General features: G+C 28.0%; 1 protein-coding gene across 2 annotated transcripts in view; it reads right to left on the minus strand.

Annotated features, from left to right (window-relative positions):
- Positions 1 to 10,258, minus strand: part of Pi3K68D (phosphatidylinositol-4-phosphate 3-kinase catalytic subunit Pi3K68D) — a 38,615-nt gene extending 28,357 nt beyond the window's left edge. For both annotated transcript variants that reach the window (XM_014429881.3, XM_067047790.1), the window contains exons 1-12: positions 10,162 to 10,258; positions 9,898 to 10,054; positions 9,709 to 9,825; positions 8,015 to 8,159; positions 7,045 to 7,220; positions 6,110 to 6,268; positions 4,644 to 4,843; positions 4,080 to 4,194; positions 3,820 to 3,969; positions 2,342 to 2,562; positions 1,890 to 1,989; positions 1,507 to 1,703 (exon numbers count right to left, since the gene is read on the minus strand). In XM_014429881.3, coding sequence (XP_014285367.1) covers positions 1,507 to 1,703; positions 1,890 to 1,989; positions 2,342 to 2,562; positions 3,820 to 3,969; positions 4,080 to 4,194; positions 4,644 to 4,843; positions 6,110 to 6,268; positions 7,045 to 7,220; positions 8,015 to 8,159; positions 9,709 to 9,825; positions 9,898 to 10,054; positions 10,162 to 10,176 — 1,752 coding nt within the window. In that variant the 5' untranslated portion in view covers positions 10,177 to 10,258. The remainder of the gene's footprint in view (positions 1 to 1,506; positions 1,704 to 1,889; positions 1,990 to 2,341; positions 2,563 to 3,819; positions 3,970 to 4,079; positions 4,195 to 4,643; positions 4,844 to 6,109; positions 6,269 to 7,044; positions 7,221 to 8,014; positions 8,160 to 9,708; positions 9,826 to 9,897; positions 10,055 to 10,161) is intronic.
- Positions 10,259 to 10,542: the final 284 nt, after the last annotated feature.

Consider the following 10,542-nt stretch of genomic DNA (forward strand, 5'->3'; position numbering starts at 1 on the left):
TATATATATATGGTTATAAATGTTATTTGTCAAATAACTACTAATGCTATTTATTTCCTTTGTGAATTATTATCCCTATGTATTATTGGAGATTCAGAATGTTTAGGAATAAAGATTAAATTGGACTTTAAAATACCTTTCATTGATATCATCAATCAAAATCTAATTTTTGTCTCTACTACTTAAACCTTCATTTAATTCTATTAGGAAGAGACCAAAAAAATATCATTCTCAAATCAAAATTGGTGAGGCCCAGATATAAAAAACTCATAGTTCTATAAGAACATATAATGACACATTCCACCAAAATTTGGATTTTGCCAAATACAGAAAAAGGAAAAAGAAACAGTTCTTGTAAAATATATCAAAATACAATGTTTTAGCTAATCAGCTCCAAATTGTTTCATAAAACTATAAACAAATAGGAATTAGTACCATTAAATCAACAATGTTCAAAGGACTAATTAAATTCTAGAATCATCTCATCCTACTTTCCATAGTAATAAAAGAAAAACCCTGTCTAGTAGTTCTCCTGAAAACTTACAATTACCATTTTAATGCCACAATTGAGAATCATTTTTTAGATCTATTTAAGCATAGGTTCAATAAAACAAGTATCACCTGTAATCAGAAATGGAGTATGGGCACATAATATTTGATATTTACTTGGGTAATGACTCATCTGGGACTGTATTTAGTGGGATGATACAATCCTTGGATATGCATATGATCTAGACATAGTTGATAGATCCTTTAAAGGTGTTTCAGATGCTTTTGTTGCTCTTGATGACCCAGCAAGAAAACTATGATTTATGAATAATGAAAATATGACTAAATATATAGTGATAGGACAGAAGGTGAGAAGGTACAGATAGGAACCTTTTCATTTAATAAGGTGAATGAGTTTACTTCCTTCAGATGTTAGTTAAATGTGGATGGGGACATGAAAACTGAAATTAAAAGAACTGCTGCTCCCAGCATATGTTTCAGTAGGTTTCTGAGGCATTTTAGAGGCAACATTCTTCTATAAACATCAGTTTGACCAGTCTTAAATAATGGCTCTGAGATATGGACTTTGAACAAGAAAAATAAGCAAGATTTATAGGTTATAAGCACAAAATCTTCCACATTATCTTAGTCCTAATCTATATTGAGGCACAGTGGACAAGATGGACAGAGACACTCACCAATTGGAAGTAAGGGATTGGCAAGAAGATGCAGCAGAAAATTGGAATCAATAGCGGGAAATGATTCTCCAAACCTATTAATCTAGTACTGGAGATTAGTTATGGTGAGGTTCACAAGGGTTCATGTCATGATGTTTTCTCACAGTAAAAAAAAAAATTATATCATAAAAATGAACTACATTGTTTAACATAAATATTTTAAATAAACATCGGATATTAACTTTAATATACATATGTGTATACATGGAGATGAGCGGTTTCAATTAATATTAGAGAACATTTTAATAAAACATTATCATTAAGAAAAATAATGAAATACCTGGCTAATCGGAAATTCCTCACAAGCATGAACAAAATTATCGAGAGCTTGTGAAATTTGTAGGGTTTCTATATTTCCTAACAATGCACAGACAGCTTTAACAGCTTGTAACACACTAAGAGGTTGTATATTTGAAAAAGAATCAGTACTTTCTCTGGATGCAGCAATAATACGATCAATTTCATTTTCTAAAGTTTCTGTAATACCAGAAAAAAAATTAAAGTCAAAAAATGTAAATTATTTAAGATTATTAATAGATAGTTCCTTATAACCTCAAGGTTCAAGAAAATAAATAAATAATAAGAAAAATAAGATTAAACAAAAAAAATAAAAATAAATGTTAATAGATGTTATCACCAATAAGTTATATATTTAAATCTTACCTAATACAATAAGAAGTGATTCATAAGAAATAGGCTGCACTGGTTCTTTAGGCAATAATTCTGCTAATGATATTGGCTTGTCATGTATATCATCTTCCTCCTAAAGAAAAACTACACATTAATTATAATTATTTTGCATTATGAGAAATATATTTGATAAAATTAGATCTACAGATAACTATATACTACAACAACTATGATCTATTTAAATTATTTATGAATAAAATTAAATCATTAATGAATAAAATAAACATGTAAATTATGAAAAATTAATAAATTAATTGCTGACAAAGTAAAAACATAATGAAGAAGAATTTAGTGTAGTTGTGTTATAGAATATAACTTTTAATTATAAAGTAAAAAAAAAAAGTTAGATGAATAATCTATATCATGTACATAATGTATATGCATGCAGGAACTTATCTATAATAATGAATTTTTATATTTCTTACGGTTCGTAACAATTTTCTGTATATGGAATCCTTTCGAAGAAGACTGAGTTCTACATCTTTCTCAAGTTTAATGCAATTATGAACATATTCATAATCTGCTAAGCATGTATTTGATTCTAAATACTCAGCTAAACCATAAACTTTCAGTATATATTGCTCAACAGAATCACTATCAAGTTCACAAACTATATGCATTAAAACGTGCTCTACACTGGAATTCACTGAAAATAAATGAAAACTAGTTGTGAATAATAAAAAAACATTACTACAAAATAACCTAGTTGAATATTTAACAAACATTTTTTAGTTTAGAATGGTTCTTAGCTAAGCGCTCTAGGTGGTCTTAGATACTGGGAACATGAAAGCATACTCACTAATTGATAATTACGCAATGTGCAATAAGCCTTTAGAAAAGCAACAATAGATCTTGAGAATTAATCATAATTAATTCATTAAAGCTGATATGGACAGCATTCATGCTTAACTGCCAATTATTCCCCACCCCAATTAAGGGTACCCACTTATTAAGTGCTGGATGTATCGCAGAAGGTTCTTCCAGCCTGAGTTAATCCATAGCTGATATAATACAATAAATAAAATATCTGCTACAGATGGATTCAAAACCAGACCTGGGAGTTGAGAGTGCCTAGCTCAGCGGTTTACAAAGTGCATTGTCCTTTAACACATTGACAGCCCACTACGAGGTAACTAGTAGTTTGTGTTCTTGTAAAAGGCACCCAACCCACTAAGAGTTATCTCATAGTTTTTATTTACCACATTTGAGCAGCTACCATGATATTTATATATATATAGTAAAATATGGCAAGTAAACATTTTACCATTAACACTACAAGATAACTCATAGTGAGCATTTTAGGTAAGACACTTAATGGATTTTTAAGTAACTACTGGTATGTTGTCAAACAAATTTGAAGGTTTAACTAGGGTACCGGGCTAAACACACTTTTTTTATTCAAATATTGTGGAGATACTGGTTTTTAATCAACAAGAACAGCTCAGATTAAAATATGAGATACTTTTAACTTGTCTCAACTTCATAGCCTTGATATAATATTTTTCATTAAGTTACTTTGCTACGTATCTATTAAACTTTCTGAAAAATTAATGGAATAGTTGTAAGAACAGTCATTAACCTGTATAATTGGGCTCTGAAAAATTATCTCTGCTTGACAGTAACATTATATTTATTATAAATCCTCTAGTATCTTCAATACAATTTTCAAGTTTAACTGACATGTTTTATCAGAGATTAAATACAATTATACCGTAAATAATGAAGAAAGTAAAAGCCTCTGTTTATGAAAAATGGAAGTTGCATAAACTTCAACAACAGTAGCTGTATAAAAACTAAATGTTAATGAATTCAAGTAATTAGTAATTATTAGTAATAATCAGAAATCAATTATGTATCTATTACAAAAAAACAAATTGAAAATAAAAAAAAGTAAGAATATTACCATCACATGTTAAATTTATAGGATGTATAATGTTCAATGATGAACAATGAATTATTAATTTAATACTAGTGTCTATTTTATAACAGTTCTCAATCATCGGGCTTATCACTATCCCCAAATTTGTCAAGGAATCAGTATGATCATATCTCTCTAAAAATAAAATAAAATAAGAATAATTTCCAATGTAAATATTAATAATTTCATTATTGTTAAAAAATACAAATGATACTTTAAAAAATAAAATAAAACAAATCCTCTACCTCTAATCTCCTTAACATTTAAATGGAAAGCAATCACATCAGGATCATGAAGATTTGTTCTTCTTTCAATAGGTATAATATTTTCATATAACCTTGATGAACATTTTGTTTTTACCTAACAAAGAAATACAAAATTTTATGTTTAAATTGAACAAATCACTAATAAAGTATTTCAAACTAATAATTATCAGTCAATATTTTCTCAATAATTCTACAGTTAGATTGATAAATAACAAGAAAACTGAAACATAATTGTTTTTTAAAAGTACCTAATAAATACAAACACTGGTTTTACAATATTATTTAACTCTTCAAAATATTTAAAAAACACATTTTAATTATTGTAGTGCAATGTAATGTATTGCTTGATTTTTTATTGTTATGAGAAAAACATAATGTCCTGCAAAACAAAAACAAAGATTTTTTTTAGCAAGTAACTCATAAAAAAAGTAAAAAAAAAAAAAAACTTCAATTGATACAGAATAATTCATATAAACGATGTTTCTAAATTGCAAATACTGAAAATTCAAAGAATATGTTATAAAGAAAGTAGGCAAAGGCTACCTTTTTGGTTGCATCCTTCTTAATAGTGCTGTTTCTTGGGGGTAATGGTGGTGCTGGTGTCTGAATTGGACTACTTGTAGTTTTTGTAATAGTACTATAAATAGGTTCTTGTTTAACATTAGGAGATATACTATCAGCAATAGTTGAATATAAAAAATCAAATGGATCATATGATTCATAAATAACATCTTTAGGGGAAGCTAAAAAATAGGTAATAATAATTAAAAATATAGTTAAAAAATCATAAAAATTATATTTAAAAAAAAGTTTCTTAAGTCCACAAAATCCAAATCTAAACTTTAAAAAGTGAATCATTCACAAACACAAGATAATAGGACCCATATAACATGTCTAAGATTATTAAAAAAAATACCTAATGATTAAAAAGTGCCCTCCCTTCCTAAGAAGGTTCTAACATTTTTTCATACTTTTCAGGGATAAGAAAAAATGTTTTACTTAAGACCAAACTAATGTATTTCCACACTGGAAGATTATTGATTGACCGTGTGTAAAGATGAAAGGAATATGGTCCGGGTGCGGTCAAAAAAACTCAAATAGTAGAATTATACTATTTGAGTTTTTTTGACCGCACCCGGACCATATTCCTTTCATAATGTATTTCCAGTTTTTGTGCATAAAGAGACTTGGTTATGAAATAAGGGTTGATTCATTATTAACACCAGTCAGATAGGGTCATAAAAAAGCTATCTAGACTGAAAAATGGTTTTGTTAAATTTTGAAATTAAAATTTTTTTTTAGGGTTTCCTTCCATTGTAAAATTTATAATTTAAATAATCACCCCTTGAATAAGGTCAATAAGACATCCTTGGTATATACAATTAAAAACCACATCTAAATTACCTCATATAAATCTCTAAATTATAAATCATATCACAATTATAAAATATTTAAAACATTTGAATGCATATCATATGAAGTAACAGATACATTCTTATCTCAATAAAATTCTATGTGTCTGTCTACTGGGGCATAGCTAAATAATTTGAGATATAAAAATTGAAAATCTGTTGAGCCCTATGCACAAAACAAATGTTACATATTTAGAAACAGACAGACTAAAGCTTTGAGCTTCAATCGTTCTAAACATTGTTTGAATATCACTGTGTAATTTAAGTAATAAACCTATGAAATGGTCTTTAGTTCAAAATATTTTCATAAACACAGATGGATAGACTAAACAAATTTGATGCAATAATTTCAGCTCAACTACAGATTCACAAGCTGTTTCAAAACATTCACACCATCGATTTGAATAATTTGAACCATCAATAATAAACATCAGCTGAGCCTGATACATATATTTCAATTATAAATAATAATGTATACAAAAATTTGATTAAAATGCAGAAGCATATTTATTTTTTAAGTTTTGGTAAATTTTTTTAATAACTCAACTCTAATACTCAGGAATTATTGAGTTAAGATAAATATCCTGCCTTACTTACCATACTGAGAATCACAGGTCACAAGAGGATCAAAAGCCTCTAACAAACTAACTCTAACATTTTTGTCTCTTGAAGTAAGACCATCAGTAGTAGATGTATTGAAGTCAATAAGATTCCCAGATGATTTTTTTTCTGTATGAGTGTTATGAAAATTGGTACCTATAAAACAAAATATCAATCGAACAAACTACAACTCTCTAGAATTTTTAAAAACAATGCTTGCATTCACACCTACAAATATCAACATAGCATTTGTTGGGATCAGGAAGTTATGGTGTAATGTAAGCTTGTAAAACTGGGTGAAGCCATTAATATTAATCACTACCAACAAAAATAATCAATCTGAAGCACATATTGATGGTGAAATGATTAGAACTTAGCAGAAGAAATGATAGTAATTTTACTTTATGATAATACACCACCAAAGACATTACAGTCAGTAAAAGGCTTATTAAAAGATCTTCTCTGGGAAGTATTATGCCATCTACTATATTTGCCAAATATCCACAGATTCATGGATCAGAATGTATTTACAAAAGAAAAACCAGTAGTATCTAAGAACACACCAATATGTTTAAGAAAAAATGCAATAGCATTCTGTTCCTAAGGTTTTCTGCTGTATTTTGGTTGCTGTACAATCAAGATGTGCTTCAAATTGATTATTTTTGTTAATAGTGATTAATATTAACAATTTCACTTGTTTTGAAAATTTTACTATACATAATACTTCCTGATCCAAATGCAGTGTATTCCTTTCAAAGAAATTGGGTTTTGTAGTTGATGTTGATGATTGACCTGGATAAACCCATGATTCTCTTTTTTTTTAAAACATCAATGTATTAATATTTCAGCATTTTTGGCTTTACGAAATACACCACACCCTCATGCTCAAACACACACACACACACACACAGGAATGTAAACATCATAAATACCTCGAACACCTGAAGTGCTTTTTGCAGCATTTGATATTGTATAAAAGTGGAATGGACCAGGATTTAAAAATGCTTTATCATGAGTAGATGGACTATTTGATGAGCTTGGTTGCCTGTTTAGTTGAATGAATTCTGAATTTGCTGCAGTACTAGAATGGGAAGACTTTTGCAAATACCTATAACCAAATTAAAAAAAAAAATTTCAACAAGAAAAAGTTGAATTAAATTATATATTGCAGAAACTGGAAAAAGGAAATAATTTAATTTAAATATTATACAAATAAACTAAAAATAAAAGCAGTGTCCTTTAATGTTTTTTTTAAACTTAAGGTCCAACGATCTGAGAGTTATTTCATTACATGTACAAAATTTCAACAAGATTATATCAGTTCCATATGCACAATTTAAATAAAAACAGGCAAACATTATAATTTAAAAAATGAGGCAATAAAATTAATAAAATCTATATTCAGTGACTCAATAACTCATCTCTGAGTCCAGACCTATTTCAACTTACACCATCTGACCCAACTTTGTGCCAGATTCCACCCTCCTGCTAAGTAGACTGAGAAAGGAATTAGCACTATTTATCCTGGTTAGATATTTATCCCACCCTTATCTGTTGAGTCAAACAAACAGAGCATTAACCGGTACCCTGAAAAACATGTACAACTCCAGCTTCTTCCTACAGTGCTTAAATGTTACAGGTAACATCAATAATTTCAACCCCAAAATAAATTACATAAAAAAACATGATAAAAAATAAAATGAAGAAAAATCAGATTAATGGCAAAACGTATTGCATAATTCTTGCAGATTGTAAAAAGTAAATCAAAATCTTTTCTTTTTTCATGGATCTAACATTTGCTTCATACAAAACAGTTTTACGATATTCACCAGGACAAAAAACAATGGCAAAATTCAATAATTGAAATAGTATTCTACACCAAACAAATAAAAATCCACTTACGATGAGTATTGTAAAGTATCATTACTATAACAAGAATGAAAAGAAATCAGATCATCAGATGAATTAGAAGTTTCCCAGGAACTTGTTGAAGTCCCATCTCTCCTAATGACTTGCGGAGGTGGAATTTTAGGAAGACTTGCCAATTCTAAAGTTATAAAAAAAAATTATACAATTATTAAACTCATAATATTAAAAGTGTAATAATGTAAAATAATAATACACTGAAAAGTAAATAATAAATAAATAAAAATTCAATTTCATCTATGTTTTAACTGGTTTGAAACCATATGCCGACCATGTAATAGGTGAAAAAGAAATAATTGGAAACTGGTTAAAAAAAAAAATAAGCAAATTAATTAATTATATTTCTAGAAAACAAACAAATATTGCTCTAAATCATTAAGGTGAGCCTGTAGGGCATTTCCGGCAATTATTAAGTAGTGTTGAAGGAAAATGATGAAATAAAAGTTAAAAAGAATGAGAGAAAGAACAAAACCTCATGGAGTACCGGCATGTCTTTGTATGATGGTGGAATCTGTTATTTATTGAAACAGAAAATGTTCGACCATTGAGAAAGTTCAAAATATCATACAAGTATTTTGGGATATCTACTTTCTTAAATTTTTATAGAGCGTGAACCAACACTTTATCAAAAACCAGCATGAGTTTTTTCATTTTATATCCTTATATCCGTTTTCTATAAATTGTGATAATCTTGACAGTTAGTGTAAGGTGGAATGGCCATACACTTATGGTTCTGAACTTGCTGACTTGTTAAGCATTTTAACCTGGACTAAGATTTACTACTAGTTTAGTTTTTTTTCAATGTATTGAAAAAATACCCAGTAAAATTACAGCATTCCTGGGTAAACTTTTAATAGCAATAACCAAGATCAAATCACAACCATGTCTTTTCTTTTTTTTAAGCCTCCTAATCAGTTTTTGAATTACGTTCAGGGTAATGAATTTTAAAGAAGAAAATTATACAACTGTTAGGGGCAATTTTAAAAACTCTTCGATGTTATCCTTTGTTATGTTGCTCCTAGACGGACCTCTTTAACATCTTTTACTAGAGAATGTTTTCTCGAAGTTTTCTATAAACACTCTAGCTTGTTCTATGTCACTAGTGAAACCACTCTAATCTACTAAGCCTGGAATTTTCTCACGTTTATTTTAAATACGCCTCTCAGCATTCCATAGTGATTGAACTCCTTAGAGTTAGAAAGTAAAGTTAGACCTTAGTCCAGGTGGACAACATAATGTTTGTAAATTGGCATGTTAGATTAAATTGATATGTTTTGAATCACTGCCTTTTTCATATTAGTGCCTAAATCATTCTTTCAACAAATAAAATTGGCACATAGTTTGCATTAAAGAAACATATAAGTATACAATATAATAGAAAATTTAAGAATGTGTTGGTTTCTTCATTCTTCAGTTCAATTAATTTCCACATAATGCTTTATTAATGAAATAGTGCATAATGTCGGACTTAAAACCATGGACAACAAGAAAGAGATAGTACAAAATACATATCTAATTTTATATAAGTAATAGAATAACTTAAATTACAAGAATATTTTTATAGAAGAAAAAATATTATGCAGAAATGAAAATTCATTAGGATGTTTAACTTTTTCACCTTCATTTTAACTTTGAAGAAGTAACTAATTATATAAGAGTTATACACTAACTTGGTTCAATGCAACTGGGACGTGGTCTCTGTGTTGCTTTAGATAAGACATTTCTATTCCTTACTTTCTCACTGTTATTACTATTGCTAGTATTTTTCTCTCTCAAAGCAACATGGCCTAAAACATAATTACATTTTATAATTTTTATGTATTTTACTATACTAAATTCAATAAGGAAAAGAATTTTACCAGATTTCAAGACAAAAGAATGGGTGTTTTGAAGCTCAGTCTTTTGTTTTTCTTGCCTAAATTTTTCTAATGCTAATGTTTCCAAGCTTAAGGCTTGTGCTTTTTCTAAATCTTCTTGATATTTCTTGTCATAATCACTCTGACTTATTTTCGACATCTAATTAATAAAGAAAGCAATTAACGTCATAACAAACATGCTTCAGTAAAACGATATTTAAATTAAATTTATAAGGTGAATAAACCTAAAAACAAAAATACACTTGCCCTTAACTTAATCATTTACTTAAAATTTTCAAACATAAACATATATATTGTACAGTCAACATAAACATTTTGTATAGTTACTGGAAGGTTATATTACATTACTGTTATGAGAAAGTTTAAAATTTTTATTAAATCGATTGTGACTGTCAAAACCAAAGAGCTATTTTAATGGACTAAACATGTTTTAATTTCAGCACTTACAAGGAATTTTGTAAATATACTTTTATCATACAATAGTTATTTTATTATTTAAAAGTAATTGAAAATATTAATTTTAATAGTTTAATAAAATATTAATATTTCTATAATTTCTCCAAGATTTTTACAGTTAAAAATAATTATTTGATATATGTACTAAAGTAAGAATAACTCTATAGGATA

The sequence above is a fragment of the Halyomorpha halys genome, unplaced genomic scaffold (genome assembly GCF_000696795.3).
Source record: "Halyomorpha halys isolate HHAL.00 unplaced genomic scaffold, Hhal_1.1 Scaffold833.1, whole genome shotgun sequence".
In the NCBI taxonomy this organism is placed as follows: Eukaryota; Metazoa; Arthropoda; class Insecta; order Hemiptera; family Pentatomidae; genus Halyomorpha; species Halyomorpha halys.